This window comes from Oncorhynchus mykiss, chromosome 25 (assembly GCF_057628025.1).
Source record: "Oncorhynchus mykiss isolate SJ-2025 chromosome 25, ASM5762802v1, whole genome shotgun sequence".
In the NCBI taxonomy this organism is placed as follows: Eukaryota; Metazoa; Chordata; class Actinopteri; order Salmoniformes; family Salmonidae; genus Oncorhynchus; species Oncorhynchus mykiss.
Window position 1 is genome coordinate 89108651 of NC_143046.1, and position 16496 is coordinate 89125146.

Below are 16496 nucleotides of genomic sequence, written 5' to 3' on the forward strand. Positions count from 1 at the left end.
ATTCAGCATCGTTCACATCCTCCTAAGCTTTAGCCCCACCCATTCAGCATCGTTCACATCCTCCTAAGCTTTAGCCCCACCCATTCAGCATCGTTCACATCTTCCTAAGCTTTAGCCCCACCCATTCAGCATCGTTCACATCCTCCTAAGCTTTAGCCCCACCCATCTCTTTAAGGATTCACGTGTCAGGCCATGTACTAAACAACCAAAGATTTCAAGACTTAAGGCTGGTTTATACTACGGGTGTATTCGTAAATTTAGTCTGGAGTGCCAGAGTGCACTCTGGGCATTCGTAAATTCAGAGGTTTTCCGCTCTCGGAGCATTCAGACCACACACTGGACACTCTGGCCAAGGAGTAGGGTTCAAATGGCTCTCCTGTGGAGTAGGGTTGACATGGCTCTCCTGTGGAGTAGGGCTGACATGGCTCTCCTGTGGAGTAGGGCTGACATGGCTCTCCTGTGGAGTAGGGTTGAAATGGCTCTCCTGTAGAGTAGGGTTGAAATGGCTCTCCTGTGGAGTAGGGCTGACATGGCTCTCCTGTGGAGTAGGGTTGACATGGCTCTCCTGTGGAGTAGGGTTGAAATGGCTCTCCTGTGGAGTAGGGTTGAAATGGCTCTCCTGTGGAGTAGGGTTGACATGGCTCTCCTGTGGAGTAGGGTTGAAATGGCTCTCCTGTGGAGTAGGGTTGAAATGGCTCTCCTGTGGAGTAGGGTTGAAATGGCTCTCCTGTGGAGTAGGGTTCAAATGGCTCTCCTGTGGAGTAGGGTTGAAATGGCTCTCCTGTGGAGTAGGGTTCAAATGGCTCTCCTGTGGAGTAGGGTTGACATGGCTCTCCTGTGGAGTAGGGTTGAAATGGCTCTCCTGTGGAGTAGGGTTGAAATGGCTCTCCTGTGGAGTAGGGTTGAAATGGCTCTCCTGTGGAGTAGGGTTGAAATGGCTCTCCTGTGGAGTAGGGTTGAAATGGCTCTCCTGTGGAGTAGGGTTCAAATGGCTCTCCTGTGGAGTAGGGTTCAAATGGCTCTCCTGTGGAGTAGGGTTGACATGGCTCTCCTGTGGAGTAGGGTTGAAATGGCTCTCCTGTGGAGTAGGGTTGAAATGGCTCTCCTGTGGAGTAGGGTTGAAATGGCTCTCCTGTGGAGTAGGGTTGAAATGGCTCTCCTGTGGAGTAGGGTTGAAATGGCTCTCCTGTGGAGTAGGGTTGAAATGGCTCTCCTGTGGAGTAGGGTTGAAATGGCTCTCCTGTGGAGTAGGGTTCAAATGGCTCTCCTGTGGAGTAGGGTTGAAATGGCTCTCCTGTGGAGTAGGGTTCAAATGGCTCTCCTGTGGAGTAGCGACGCCCGACACATGCCTAGTTTCCTGAAACGAGTCGCATTTCAAAATGAATTTTTATTGTCCCCAGCTCAATGATTGCAGTTTCTACCGGTCATTGTTTTCAGGCTGGTTGTATTGATGCTAGCTAGGAACCAAGCTAAAGCTAGCTAGCTACCTCAGAAGTTGAGGTTGAACAAATGATGCTTTATTACCAACGCGGTATTGTAAACACATCGTTCGTGGCCCGGTGTTTTTTTGTCCAGCTTTGACAGTGCTACTGTGTCTTTTTTTTTTTTTACATGTAAAGACCCAAACGGAGTTCCATAGTATGTATGTCATGAAGCTAATAGCAATGACGCAATTACTGTGTAAATCCGGTAGGGCAACATCTGAAAAATAGCGCACTTGGTAGCGTGTACCCGGTGCTCGACCAGTCGGCGAAAAGCCAACATCACCCACGGCAGAGAACGGTTGATTGGTCAAGGGCAACGAATTCCATTATCTTGGCGTTAATGGATTTCGCCCTTTTGAGTTGTCTCGCTGAAATGTTCTTACTCTTTCAAATGACTGCCCGGCTTGTTGACTGCTCGATTCCCAACAGCAGACGTTGTGGACCAGGTTAGGAATGCTGCGTTGCACGTGTAGCGTGAACTTTTACGTGGCGTCATAACGTCATGTACCTACGTTATATAGGTATGCACGGTAGCTTTGACATCCGGTTTTTAACATCGGCTTCATGAGCTGTCAAGTCGTTACCGAAAAGCACATTGAGGATTTTTAAGAGGGTCGTTAGTTTTATGAGTATTTTCTGTGCCAAAATAGCTACAATTTTAGACGTCAGATTAAAACAAGACTAGTGACCATTGGATAAAACATATTTTTAGGGGGATTGACAATTCATAGGTGGAACAGTTTTTTATTAAGTTTGCAATGAATTGTTCTCACGTGCACGTTTCTGTCCATTTAAGAATCAATGTGCTACCTTTTTGTAGCATTTCTGATAATGCTTGCGTCTTTTTAGCTAAATCTCATTCTGTCTAACTGGGCCAGCAACTCGGTTGCCCAGCAACTCAACAAACAGCTCACTGCCTGCACCAGCCAGTCTGTTGGTTTACAAGCCGAGGTTAACCATGAAATGCATTAGGGCTGTCCCCGACTGAGAGTCGTCTAGTTCTTTTGCCCAATCGATTGGTGGAAATGTTTAACCTTATTTTTCCATATATAGACAGTGTTTAAATAAAACCAACTGTGTACAGAGCATTCGGAAAGTATTCAGACCCCTTGACTTTCTCCACATTTTGTTACGTTACAGCATTTTTCTAAAATTGATTCAATTGTTTTTTTCCCTCATCAATCTACACACAATACCCCATAATGACATCACAATACCCCATAATGACATCACAATACTCCATAATGACATCACAATACCCCATAATGACAAAGCAAAAACAGGTTTTTAGAAATGTTTGCAAATGTATAAAACATGTCTAACTGAAGCATTACATTTACATAAGTATTCAGACCTTTTACTCAGTACTTTATTGAAGCACCTTTTGCAGCGATTACAGCCTCCAGTCTTCTTGGGTATGATGCTACAAGCTCGGTACACCTGTATTTGGGGAGGTTCTCCCATTCTTCTCTGCAGATCCTGTCAAGCTCTGTCAGATTGAATGGGGAGCGTCACTGACAGTTATTTTCAGGTCTCTCCAGAGATGTTCGATCGGGTTGAAGTCTGGGCTCTGGCTGGTCCACTCAAGGACATTCAGAGACTTTTCCCAATGCCACTCATGCATTGTCTTGGCTGTGTGCTTAGGGTCGTTGTGCTGTTGGAAGGTGAACCTTCACCCCAGTCTGAGAACCTGCTCCAGAGCACTCAGGATGTCAATAAAGTTGTCGAAACATCTCAAGGGTGATCAATGGAAACAAGATACACCTGAGCTCAATTTCGAGTCTCATAGCAAAGGGTCTGAATACTTATAAGGTATTTTTTATTTTTTACATTTTTAAAAACATTTGCAAAAATTTCTAAAAACATGTTTTCACTTTGTCATTATGGAGTATTGTGTGTAGTTTGATGAGGAAAAATAATAATTTAATCTATTTTAGAATAAGCCTGTAACTTAACAAAATGTGGAAAAAAGTCCAGGGGTCTGAATACTTTCCAAATTCCCTGTATGCGTTTAGATAGGGGGCCTATTGAAAATGTGTATTGTTGTAGCGTCACCATTTTTATTGCAAAACAAAAAAATACAAATACACATCTTTTGAGTCAACTTTTAACTTGACAGAGGTGATGAACTGATCCATTGATCCGCGCGGCAATTGACGATAAAACGGGACCATGTTTGCAAAACAAGCTTCTGTCAATATTACACAGGTAAGCTAACGGTTACATCAACCAGGAATGCAGACAGGCTGGCTCATTATATCGGGTATGAGAGACGGTGTCAAACACAGTACGGACCAAGAAAAGGATGTTTTATTTATATATGTATGTATGTATGTATGTGTGTTTTCTAAATGACATGTATTGCTAAAATAAAAGTTTAAGGAAATACAGACAGGCACTACGTTACTACAAGACAAAATGGCTGATGGTCTTGTAAATATAAAAGCTAAGCTTGCTTTCATGTAAATAAAAAACAAGCTGTGTGTGTGTGTGTGTGTGTGTGTGTGTGTGTGTGTGTGTGTGTGTGGAAAATCCAATACTTTACCTTTTTTAAATCACATTATTGTGTAAACAATTCCTCTAAGAGTATGAATTCGGTTGTTTTGAGAAGGTTTGAATCCTAAGAAACCTGCCTACACATTGTTCAGAGAACAATAGACCAACATAGCTACTGTAGTGCTGGAAAACCTTGGTAGAGCATGGGTGGAGTAGGCATTGTGGTGCTGTAAAACCTTGGTAGAGCATGGGTGGAGTAGGCATTGTGGTGCTGTAAAACCTTGGTAGAGCATGGGTGGAGTAGGCATTGTGGTGCTGTAAAACCTTGGTAGAGCATGGGTGGAACAGGCATTGTGGTGCTGTAAAACCTTGGTAGAGCATGGGTGGAACAGGCATTGTGGTGCTGTAAAACCTTGGTAGAGCATGGGTGGAACAGGCATTGTGGTGCTGTAAAACCTTGGTAGAGCATGGGTAGAGTAGGCATTGTGGTGCTGTAAAACCTTGGTAGAGCATGGGTGGAACAGGCATTGTGGTGCTGTAAAACCTTGGTAGAGCATGGGTGGAACAGGCATTGTGGTGCTGTAAAACCTTGGTAGAGCATGGGTAGAGTAGGCATTGTGGTGCTGTAAAACCTTGGTAGAGCATGGGAGGAGAAGGCATTGTGGTGCTGTAAAACCTTGGTAGAGCATGGGTGGAACAGGCATTGTGGTGCTGTAAAACCTTGGTAGAGCATGGGTGGAGTAGGCATTGTGGTGCTGTAAAACCTTGGTAGAGCATGGGTGGAACAGGCATTGTGGTGCTGTAAAACCTTGGTAGAGCATGGGTGGAACAGGCATTGTGGTGCTGTAAAACCTTGGTAGAGCATGGGTGGAGTAGGCATTGTGGTGCTGTAAAACCTTGGTAGAGCATGGGTGGAACAGGCATTGTGGTGCTGTAAAACCTTGGTAGAGCATGGGTGGAACAGGCATTGTGGTGCTGTAAAACCTTGGTAGAGCATGGGAGGAGAAGGCATTGTGGTGCTGTAAAACCTTGGTAGAGCATGGGTGGAACAGGCATTGTGGTGCTGTAAAACCTTGGTAGAGCATGGGTGGAACAGGCATTGTGGTGCTCATGACTTTTCCATTCAGACCAATGCCTACTTCTCACTTAGAACATTGTTTAATTAAAAAAAAAAAAAATAGGGAATAGGGTACTGGTCAAATGCAGGGCACTATGTAGTGAATAGGGAGTAGATTGCCATTTGGGATACAGATCTACTCTTCCTTATCATTCATGTTACAGTTGGGGATGGCCTTAAATAAATATATATATATATATATATATATATATATTTTTTTTTTTTAAACCATAATGACTCTGTGGTCCTCTAGCAGAACGTTCGACTCTCTTTATATAAGAGAACGAAGTTGAGCGTTTCTCAGCTCGTGGTCCTCTGTGCCTGGAACCTGCAACACCAAGGGTCGTGGGTTCAATTCGCGCGGGTGCCAGCCATATGAAAAAAAATGTATTTCTTTTTTTTTTTAGATAAAATCATCTCTTAGACATTAACTGATAAAATCCTGTATTTTATCCCCCCCCCCCCCCCCCCCCTTCCCCAGCTCCTGGCTATTACTCCTCCCCTGCCATGCCGTGAAAGACTGGGGTGGTGAACCCTTGACCCTGAGGTGACCAGACTGTGATTAAACCGGAGGAGGAGAAGACGGACATGCACCCGTACGGCTGCGAGGCAGAGACCTCCCTACAGGAGCTGTTTGATTTCTTCACTCGGTGTCTGCAGAATGCAGAGTGGGAACTGGCTGGAGCCTGTGTGCCTCAGCTGTGTGACGCTGGAGGAGAAGTGTCACAACGACTACGGGACATCATCAAGGCCATCATCACCTACCCTTACCCGCTAGAGTGAGTTATAATGCTTACCTGGAGGAGGAGGAGGGAGGAGGAGGGAGGGAGGGAGGGGGAGGAGGAGGAGGAGGAGGAGGAGGAGAGGGAGGAGGAGGAGGGAGGAGGAGTAGCAGGAGGAGGGGGAGGAGGAGGGAGGGAGGAGGAGGAGTGGGAGGGGGAGGAGGAGGAGGGGGGAGGAGGAGGGAGGGAGGGAGGAGGAAGGGGAGGAGGTGGAGGAGGGGGGGGAAGAAGAGGAGGAGGGTGTTTTGGTGGAGAAAAATGCTGATACATTGTTTTCATGTTCCTGGTAGTTTTGGGTTGTAATTGATTAGCCAATATCAATTGGTTATATAATTATATTTTGTGTGTATTGTAGATGGGAGAGTGTGGGCAGCCCTCACAAACTGGCCTGGCTTTGGCTTCAAGTCCTGGAGAAATGGACCAAGGAAGAGGTTTCTGTTTCAGTCAGGAGAGAACTAGAGTTCCTGCTGCTTCTAGAGGAGCTAGGAGACGAGGTGCCAGAGACAACGCTCAAGGTTTATACTTCTTATTTTCCAAAAAATAGACAAGGACAACATTTTATAGAGATCATAAAGTTAACTTCAACAATTACGGCTATTGATACAAAACCATAAGGTTAGTTTCAAGTTAATATCGTAGAGTATATTTTTTAATATGTTCATCGTCCTCAGGAACTCCACCAGGCCTTCCTAACCACCCAGTCGGAGGAGAGAAAGGGATCAGGGGTCCCAGGGGTATCACCAGGGGCGGGCGATGCTCAGAGTCCAGGGATAGAGACCTGTCTCGAAGCCTTGTTGGATCAGAAGAGACCCAGAGTGGCCCAGGCTCTGGTTAGCTTCCTGGAGGACCACCCCAGGAGTGTTAACACAGGGAACCACATCCTACAGGTAGCTTTTAATTGTAATTGTTTTACCCCCCCCCCCCCCCCCCCCCCTCCCCCGGGGTTTATATCAAATGTATTATTATTTCTATTAAAGGACACATTCATCAGATACCTGATGGAGAGAGTGGAGCTTCTTGGTCCAGGCTCAGAGAAGACGGAGGGCTGGGCGGAGGAGATGTGTGTGGTCCTAGCCCTGATGCCCCTGAGGTCGGAGCGAGGTGGAGGAGGCGGGGTGGAGGCCCTGTGTGAGGCCCTGTGGAGGGCCAGACACGGGCCCTTGAGAGAAGAGAGGGTCCTGAGCTCCCTGCTACGACCTCACTGCCACACCTTGCTCTCCCATTACTGCTCTACAGCACTCAGGCTGCACAGAGACCGACTACTGAGAGAGACTCCCAGCACCCAGGGTGAGGATGGACTTTTATTTCCTTATAATTTACCTGAAACCTAAAAGGGGCAGTCTGCAGTTCAAACAACAACAACAACAACAACGTGGTCAACCCACCATGTGGTTAAGAGTAACCACTCTCAAATTCATAGACAAAGCTATAGACACGAGGACTGACCATCCATGAGATCAACAGTATAGTTACAACCATGTTTTGAAATTATAATGTTTGTTTGTTTACAATTGCGTTGTTTACAAACAGTGGATCGAAAACAAGCTTATTGTCTGCCAAGATCAAATCAGGGAGGGTTTACTGTTGATCTCCGTCGGTTCATCCGTACGTTAGTCACACGCAATATCTCAGATACGGCACTAGCCCCGATTTTTAGTTTTTGACGAAACTTGGGTGAAAGATGCGTCTTTCCATAGGTGTCCGGTATTTTCAAAACTTATACCGATTTGGCCTTAGGCGGGAGCTATATTAATCAACTGAAACGTGTGAGTCACACCAAAGAGGAAGAAGAGAAGAGAGAGGGATAACTTGGCCCAAAATCTGTCTTCTACTATGTTCTTAACTGACTTGCCTGGTTAAATAAAGGTCAACTAAAATATGCTGTATATTGACCCTATATACTGTGTATCAATACTGTCTATAAAATACACTAAACAGTGGGTGAGAGAAAGTATTAGCTCACTGTAAATGCATAGTGAAATATTTCTGAAGCAACGTTATCGAAAGGTCATTGAAATACACAGTATTTCTCTCTCTTTGGGCTATAGTGGCCAATCCTCTAGCCTAGTTGTTGAGACATCCCTACCCGAGGGAAGAACAAAGCACAACCATGTTTATATGCCGTATCTCTACAGTCTCCCATTTTTTTAATGAAATGGAGGGTTTTGTCAAAATATTTGAGTAATAATTTGCGGGTTAAAACACTGTTTTGTATGGTTGTACCTCGGGTGTGGTTGTACCTCGGGTATTGTTGTACCTCGGGTGTGGTTGTACCTCGGGTGTGGTTGTACCTCGGGTGTGGTTGTACCTCGAGTGTGGTTGTACCTCGGGTGTGGTTGTACCTCGGGTATGGTTGTACCTCGGGTATGGTTGTACCTCGGGTATGGTTGTACCTCGGGTTGTACCTCGGGTATGGTTGTACCTCGGGTATGGTTGTACCTCGGGTGTGGTTGTACCTCGGGTGTGGTTGTACCTCGGGTGTGGTTGTACCTCGGGTGTGGTTGTACCTCGGGTATGGTTGTACCTCGGGTATTGTTGTACCTCGGGTGTGGTTGTACCTCGGGTATGGTTGTACCTCGGGTTGTACCTCGGGTATGGTTGTACCTCGGGTTGTACCTCGGGTATGGTTGTACCTCGGGTTGTACCTCGGGTATGGTTGTACCTCGGGTTGTACCTCGGGTATGGTTGTACCTAGGGTTGTACCTCGGGTATGGTTGTACCTCGGGTTGTACCTCGGGTATGGTTGTACCTCGGGTTGTACCTCGGGTATGGTTGTACCTCGGGTTGTACCTCGGGTATGGTTGTACCTCGGGTTGTACCTCGGGTAAGGGGTATCAACAACGTGGAAGCCTTGCCGCTAGCCTTCTTTTTTTTCTTTGACCCTTTTTTTTCCCGCCTTTTCCTCCCCCCTTCATCCCAGTGGATCTTCCTGAAGCGGAGAAGTTACTGCTGGGCTTGTGTTGTCATGGGGACCGGCCTTCCGTCTGGAAAACCATTTACTTTGAGTGCCTTAGCAGCGGCAAGCACTTCCTTGAACGGGTCCTGGTGAGTGTAATAGTGTGTAATAGTGTGTAATAGTGTGTAATAGTGTGTAATATGTGTAATAGTGCGTAATAGTGCGTAATAGTGCGTAATAGTGTGTAATAGTGTGTGATAGTGTGTAATAGTGTGTAATAGTGCGTAATAGTGCGTAATAGTGCGTAATAGTGTGTAATAGTGTGTAATAGTGTGTAATATGTGTAATATGTGTAATATGTGTAATAGTGCGTAATAGTGCGTGATAGTGTGTAATGTGTGTAATAGTGTGTAATAGTGTGTAATAGTGTGTGATGGTGCGTAATAGTGCGTAATAGTGTGTAATAGTGTGTAATGTGTGTAATAGTGTGTAATAGTGTGTAATAGTGTGTAATATGTGTAATAGTGCGTAATAGTGCGTAATAGTGTGTAATAGTGCGCAATAGTGTGTAATAGTGTGTAATATGTGTAATAGTGTGTAATATGTGTAATATGTGTAATAGTGCGTAATAGTGCGTAATAGTGCGTAATAGTGTGTAATTGTGTGTAATAGTGCGTAATAGTGCGTAATAGTGTGTAATAGTGTGTAATGTGTGTAATAGTGCGTAATAGTGCGTAATAGTGCGTAATAGTGTGTAATAGTGTGTAATAGTGTGTAATAGTGTGTAATAGTGTGTAATAGTGCGTAATAGTGTGTAATGTGTGTAATGTGTGTAATGTGTGTAATAGTGTGTAATAGTGTGTAATAGTGTGTGATGGTGTGTAATAGTGTGTAATAGTGTGTAATAGTGTGTAATAGTGCGTAATAGTGCGTAATAGTGCGTAATAGTGCGTAATATGTGTAATATGTGTAATATGTGTAATAGTGTGTAATAGTGCGTAATAGTGCGTAATAGTGTGTAATATGTGTAATAGTGCGTAATAGTGTGTAATAGTGTGTAATAGTGCGTAATAGTGTGTAATTGTGTGTAATAGTGCGTAATAGTGTGTAATAGTGTGTAATGTGTGTAATAGTGCGTAATAGTGCGGAATAGTGCGTAGTAGTGCGTAATAGTGTGTAATAGTGCGTGATAGTGCGTAATATGTGTAATAGTGTGTAATAGTGTGTAATAGTGTGTAATAGTGTGTAATAGTGTGTAATAGTGTGTAATAGTGCGTAATAGTGTGTAATATCAACACAGGTACTGTAACTCTTGTCATCCTGATATCAACAGGTACTATATGAGATGAGTTCCTTGCATATAAGACACCTTTTCTGTTTTTGCCTGTAACTAAATTGCCTGTAACCTATTCCCTATATAGTGCACTCGGGCTCTGGTCAAATGTTGTGTACTATATAGGGATTAGGGTGCCATTTTGTGACACGGGCCTCAGTCATAACCCCACTTTACCCCCTCCTCAGGTGACTGCTCTGGACCTGGTGAAGAGGGAGGAGTTCTGTAGGCTAGAGGACCTGCTGAAGGGGGAGTTCCAGCCTCTGTCTCGCCTCCTGCTACTCCTGGGGTGGACCCAGTGCCAAAGCCTGCTCTCAGCTCAGACCCTGCTACGCCTCCTACACCACAACCAGGTTAGGCCTCCTACACCATGACCTACCCCACGACCAGGTTAGGCCTCCTTCCCCACGACCAGGTTAGGCCTCCTACACCACGACAGGCCTCCTTCCCCACGACCAGGTTAGGCCTCCTTCCCCACGACCAGGTTAGGCCTCCTTCCCCACGACCAGGTTAGGCCTCCTTCCCCACGACCAGGTTAGGCCTCCTTCCCCACGACCAGGTTAGGCCTTCTTCCCCACGACCAGGTTAGGCCTCCTTCCCCACGACCAGGTTAGGCCTCCTACCCCACGACAGGCCTCCTACACCAGGACCAGGTTAGGCCTCCTACACCATGACCTAACCCAAGATCAGGTTAGGCCTCCTACACCACGACAGGCCTCCTACACCACGACCAGGTTAGGCCCTCTCAGCTTAGACCCTGCTACGCCTCCTACCCCACGACCAGGTTCGGCTTCCTACCCCACGACCAGGTTAGGCCTCCTACACTACGACAGGCCTCCTACACCAGGACCAGGTTAGGCTTGTTAGGCCTCCTACCCCAGGACCAGGTTAGGCCTCCTACCCCAGGACCAGGTTAGGCCTCCTACCCCAGGACCAGGTTAGGCCTCCTACCCCAGGACCAGGTTAGGCCTCCTACCCCAGGACCAGGTTAGGCCTCCTACCCCAGGACCAGGTTAGGCCTCCTACCCCAGGACCAGGTTAGGCCTTCTTCCCCACGACCAGGTTAGGCCTCCTTCCCCACGACCAGGTTAGGCCTCCTACCCCACGACAGGCCTCCTACACCAGGACCAGGTTAGGCCTCCTACACCACGACCAGGTTAGGCCTCCTACACCACGACCAGGTTAGGCCTCCAGACAATCCTCTGTCTGATGGGCCCTCTTTTACAGGTGTCTTCATTAGGGCATGCAATGGGAAAACTTTTATTAAATGTGACAATTAAGGAACCATATAGTCTGTTCCTTTTTCAGTCTATTTTCTTCCGTTTGGTACCCAATGAACACAACCCAGACTGCCCATAACATGATCCTCCTGCCTGTCCTGTCCTCAGGCGCTGGCCAACGACTCTGTTCTGAGAGAGTTTGCCAACGGTCTGTCTTCTCAATTGGGAGTGCTGGAGTGGTGTGTTGAGAACAACCCGTGAGTATATCAGTAGTTATCGACAGTTCATATTAAAACGCTGTTCGTTTGCTTGTACTTGAGGTGGGCATGTGTATAACGTAGGATTCATGTCTATTTTTTATAAATGTGCCATTTTCTCTTCTCTTCGTGTGTGTGTGTATATAGAGGGATCCCCAAGGAGGCGTTGCTTGGCCAGCTGCACACACTGGACAGTCACTCAGCCTTGTACGTCCTTCACTGTCTCACCCCTCTGGCCCAGAATGAGGAACACATGGTACTGGACCTGCTGAATACACAGACCAAACCTAGCGGAGCAGGTCAGTGCTACACGCAGTCTTGTTTTCTGTCTCTCTCTCTGTCTCTCTCTCTCTCTCTCCGTCTTGCTCTCTGTCTCTCTGTCTGTGTCTCTGTCTCTCTCTCTGTCTCTCTCTCTCTGTCTCTCTGTCTCTCTCTCTCTGTCTCTCTCTCTCTGTCTCTCTCTCTCTGTCTCTCTCTCTCTGTCTCGCTCTCTCTGTCTCTCTCTCTCTGTCTCTCTCTCTCTGTCTCTCTCTCTCTGTCTCTCTCTCTGTCTCTCTCTCTCTGTCTCTCTCTCTCTGTCTCGCTCTCTGTCTCCCGCTCTCTGTCTCGCTCTCTGTCTCGCTCTCCGTCTCGCTCTCTATGTCTCTCTGTCTGTGTCTCTCTCTCTTTGTCTCTCTCAGCATAAAAAAAAACTGTCAACTGCGTTTTTCAGCAAACTTAACATGTGTAAGTATTTGTATGAACGTAACAAGATTCAACAACTGAGACATAAACTGAACAAGTTCCACAGACATGTGACTAACAGAAATTGAATAATGTGTCCCTGAACAAAGGGGGAGTCAAAATCAAAAGTAACAGTCAGTATCTGGGGTGGCCACCAGCTGCATTAAGTACTGCAGTGCATCTCCTCATGGACTGCACCAGATTTGCCAGTTCTTGCTGTGAGATGTTACCCCACTCTTCCACCAAGGCACCTGCAAGTTCCCGGACATTTCTGGGGGGAATGGCCCTAGCCCTCACCTTCCGTTCCAACAGGTCCCAGACGTGCTCAATTGGATTGAGATTCGGGCTCTTCGCTGGCCATGGCAGAACACTGACATTCCTGTCTTGAAGGAAATCACGCACAGAATGAGCATTGTGGCTGGTGGCATTGTCATGCTGGAGGGTCATGTTAGGATGAGCCTGCAGGAAGGGTACCACATGAGGGAGGGTCATGTCAGGATGAGCCTGCAGGAAAGGTACCACATGAGGGAGGAGGATGTCTTCCCTGTAACGCACAGCGTTGAGATTGCCTGTAATGACAACAAGCCCAGTCCGATGATGCTGTGACACACCGCCCCAGACCATGACGGACCCTCCACCTCCAAATCGATCCTGCTCCAGAGTACAGGCCTCGGTGTAACGCTCATTCCTTCGACGATAAACGCAAATCCGACCATCACCCCTGGTGAGACAACACCGTGACTCGTCAGTGAAGAGCACTTTTTGCCAGTCCTGTCTGGTCCAGCGACGGTGGGTTTGTGTCCATAGGCGACAGTGTTGCCGGTGATGTCTGGTGAGGACCTGCCTTACAACAGGCCTACAAGCCCTCAGTCCAGCCCCTCTCAGCCTATTGTGGACAGTCTGAGCACTGATGGAGGGATTGTGTGTTCCTGGTGTAACTCAGGCAGTTGTTGTTACCATCCTGTACCTGTCCCACAGGTGTGATGTTCGGATGTACCGATCCTGTACCTGTCCCGCAGGTGTGATGTTCGGATGTACCGATCCTGTACAGGTGTTGTTACACGTGGTCTGCCACTGCGAGGACGATCAGCTGTCTGTCCTGTCTCCCTGTAGCGCTGTCTTAGGCGTCTCACAGTACGGACATTGCAATTTATTGCCCTGGCCACATCTGCAGTTCTCATGCCTCCTTGCAGCATGCCCAAGGCACGTTCACGCAGATGAGCAGGGACCCTGGGCATCTTTCTTTTGGTGTTTTTCATTGTCAGTAGAAAGGCCTCTTTAGTGTCCTACGTTTTCATAACTGTGACCTTAATTGCCTACCGTCTGTGTCTTAACGACCGTTCCACAGGTTCGTGTTCATTAATTGTTTATGGTTCATTGAACAAGCACGAGAAACAGTGTTTAAACCCTTTACAATGAAGATCTGTGAAGTTATTTGGATTTTTACAAATGATCCCTTTCTCAGAGAGAGGGTCCTGAAAAAGGGACATTTCTTTTTTTGCTGAGTTTATATAGATATATAATCTCTGTTTTCTCTCTCTCTCTCTCCAATGTAGATGAGTTCAGTGTGGTGGTAGACAGCCCCAGTCCTATGGTCCAGAGAAATCTGGTTCTGTACAGGGGGTTCTGCGCTATGAAATACGCCCTGTACGCCATGTGTATCACCGCTCACAAGTACAGTGGCTGCTCCGACTGTGGCACCGCGCAGTCCACACCTGAGGCTGAGAAGGACCAGAGCCAGGCCTCAACCCCGCTCCAAGGTACTTTACTGTAGTCAAACCTCAACCCCCTCCCCCCTCCAAGGTACTTTACTGTAGTCAAACCTCAACCCCCCTCCCCCCTCCAAGGCACTTTACTGTAGTCAAACCCCCTCCCCCTCCAAGGTACTTTACTGTAGTCAAACCTCAACCCCCCTCCCCCCTCCAAGGTACTTTACTGTAGTCAAACCTCAACCCCCCTCCCCCCTCCAAGGTACTTTACTGTAGTCAAACCTCAACCCCCCTCCAAGGTACTTTACTGTAGTCAAACCTCAACCCCCCTCCAAGGTACTTTACTGTAGTCAAACCTCAACCCCCCTCCAAGGTACTTTACTGTAGTCAAACCTCAACCCCCCTCACCCCTCCAAGGTACTTTACTGTAGTCAAACCTCAACCCCCCTCCCCCCTCCAAGGTACTTTACTGTAGTCAAACCCCCTCCCCCTCCAAGGTACTTTACTGTAGTCAAACCTCAACCCCCCTCCAAGGTACTTTACTGTAGTCAAACCTCAACCCCCCTCCAAGGTACTTTACTGTAGTCAAACCTCAACCCCCCCTCCAAGGTACTTTACTGTAGTCAAACCTCAACCCCCCCTCCAAGGTACTTTACTGTAGTCAAACCTCAACCCCCCTCCCCCCTCCAAGGTACTTTACTGTAGTCAAACCTCAACCCCCTCCCCCCTCCAAGGTACTTTACTGTAGTCAAGCCTCAACCCCCTCCCCCCTCCAAGGTACTTTACTGTAGTCAAACCTCAACCCCCCCCCCCCCTCCAAGGTACTTTACTGTAGTCAAGCCTCAACCCCCTCCCCCCTCCAAGGTACTTTACTGTAGTCAAACCTCAACCCCCCCCCCCCCCTCCAAGGTACTTTACTGTAGTCAAACCTCAACCCCCCTCCAAGGTACTTTACTGTAGTCAAACCTCAACCCCCCTCACCCCTCCAAGGTACTTTACTGTAGTCAAACCTCAACCCCCCTCCCCCCTCCAAGGTACTTTACTGTAGTCAAACCCCCTCCCCCTCCAAGGTACTTTACTGTAGTCAAACCTCAACCCCCCTCCCCCCTCCAAGGTACTTTACTGTAGTCAAACCTCAACCCCCCTCCAAGGTACTTTACTGTAGTCAAACCTCAACCCCCCTCCAAGGTACTTTACTGTAGTCAAACCTCAACCCCCCCTCCAAGGTACTTTACTGTAGTCAAACCTCAACCCCCCCTCCAAGGTACTTTACTGTAGTCAAACCTCAACCCCCCTCCCCCCTCCAAGGTACTTTACTGTAGTCAAACCTCAACCCCCTCCCCACTCCAAGGTACTTTACTGTAGTCAAGCCTCAACCCCCTCCCCCCTCCAAGGTACTTTACTGTAGTCAAACCTCAACCCCCCCCCCCCCTCCAAGGTACTTTACTGTAGTCAAACCTCAACCCCCCCCCTCCAAGGTACTTTACTGTAGTCAAACCTCAACCCCCTCCCCCCTCCAAGGTACTTTACTGTAGTCAAGCCTCAACCCCCCCCCCCCCCAAGGTACTTTACTGTAGTCAAACCTCAACCCCCCCCCCCTCCAAGGTACTTCACTGTAGTCAAGCCTCACCCCCCCCCCCCCCCCCCCCCCCCCGCAAGGGGCAGCTGAAATTTCGCAAAGGGGGGTCATTTGTTTAATGATTAATTAGTTTCCCTCTCAATTCATTTCAAACTGCTTTTTTTGGCATGATGTAACAATGTGCATATTGCCAAAGCGTACTTTGGAAATTAAGTTATTAATTTACAATATTAACATAATCAAACCTTTTGAATAATGGTTTCACATTTGGGGAAATGACACTCTCTCTAATTGTTTTATATTTTTTGACATTTTATTGTCAGGAAATGCATCTCTGTCTCAGGTTCAGCTGTGGTGCAGCGGTTTCACAGCCTTTCCTCTGAAAGGGAACCAGGGTTTCTTGTGGCCAGCCTTCTCAATGGCAAGGCTGTCCTCACTGTGTCTGTAGTTTGTCGAGATTTGAAGGCTTCCCGATCAGTAACTATGGTCAAATAGTTTGTGGTGTCCGTTTAGGGCCAGATAGCACTGCATGTTGCTTTGTGTTTCCTAATAGGTCATGTTTTATAGTTTTGACTTGCTTGTAATTTGGTTTATTCTGATTTGATTTTCTTTCTCTCTCTCTTGTGTGTGTCTCTCGCTGTCTCTCTCTCTCGTATGTGTTTCTCTCTCTCTTTCTATCTCTGTCTCTCTCTCTCTCTCTCTCTCTCTCTCTCTCTCGCTCTTTCTCTGTCTCTCACGTGTGTTTCTCTTTCTTTCTCTCTCTCTCGTGTCTCTCTCTCTCTCGTGTCTCTCTCTCTCTCTCTCTTTCTCTCTCTCTCTCTCTCTTTCTTTCTTTCTTTCTCTCTCTCTCTTTCTTTCTCTCTCTCTCTCGTGTCTCTCTCTCTCGTGTCTCTCTCTCCC

At 47.2% G+C, this 16496-nt stretch overlaps 1 protein-coding gene across 2 annotated transcripts in view; it reads left to right on the forward strand.

Moving 5' to 3' along the window:
* Nucleotides 1-16496, forward strand: part of zfyve26 (zinc finger, FYVE domain containing 26) — a 112412-nt gene that overhangs the window by 3019 nt on the left and 92897 nt on the right. For both annotated transcript variants that reach the window (XM_090221387.1, XM_090221389.1), the window contains exons 2-10: nucleotides 5579-5876; nucleotides 6235-6394; nucleotides 6551-6766; nucleotides 6857-7166; nucleotides 8800-8924; nucleotides 10297-10461; nucleotides 11497-11585; nucleotides 11733-11884; nucleotides 13865-14068. In XM_090221387.1, coding sequence (XP_090077513.1) covers nucleotides 5686-5876; nucleotides 6235-6394; nucleotides 6551-6766; nucleotides 6857-7166; nucleotides 8800-8924; nucleotides 10297-10461; nucleotides 11497-11585; nucleotides 11733-11884; nucleotides 13865-14068 — 1612 coding nt within the window. In that variant the 5' untranslated portion in view covers nucleotides 5579-5685. The remainder of the gene's footprint in view (nucleotides 1-5578; nucleotides 5877-6234; nucleotides 6395-6550; nucleotides 6767-6856; nucleotides 7167-8799; nucleotides 8925-10296; nucleotides 10462-11496; nucleotides 11586-11732; nucleotides 11885-13864; nucleotides 14069-16496) is intronic.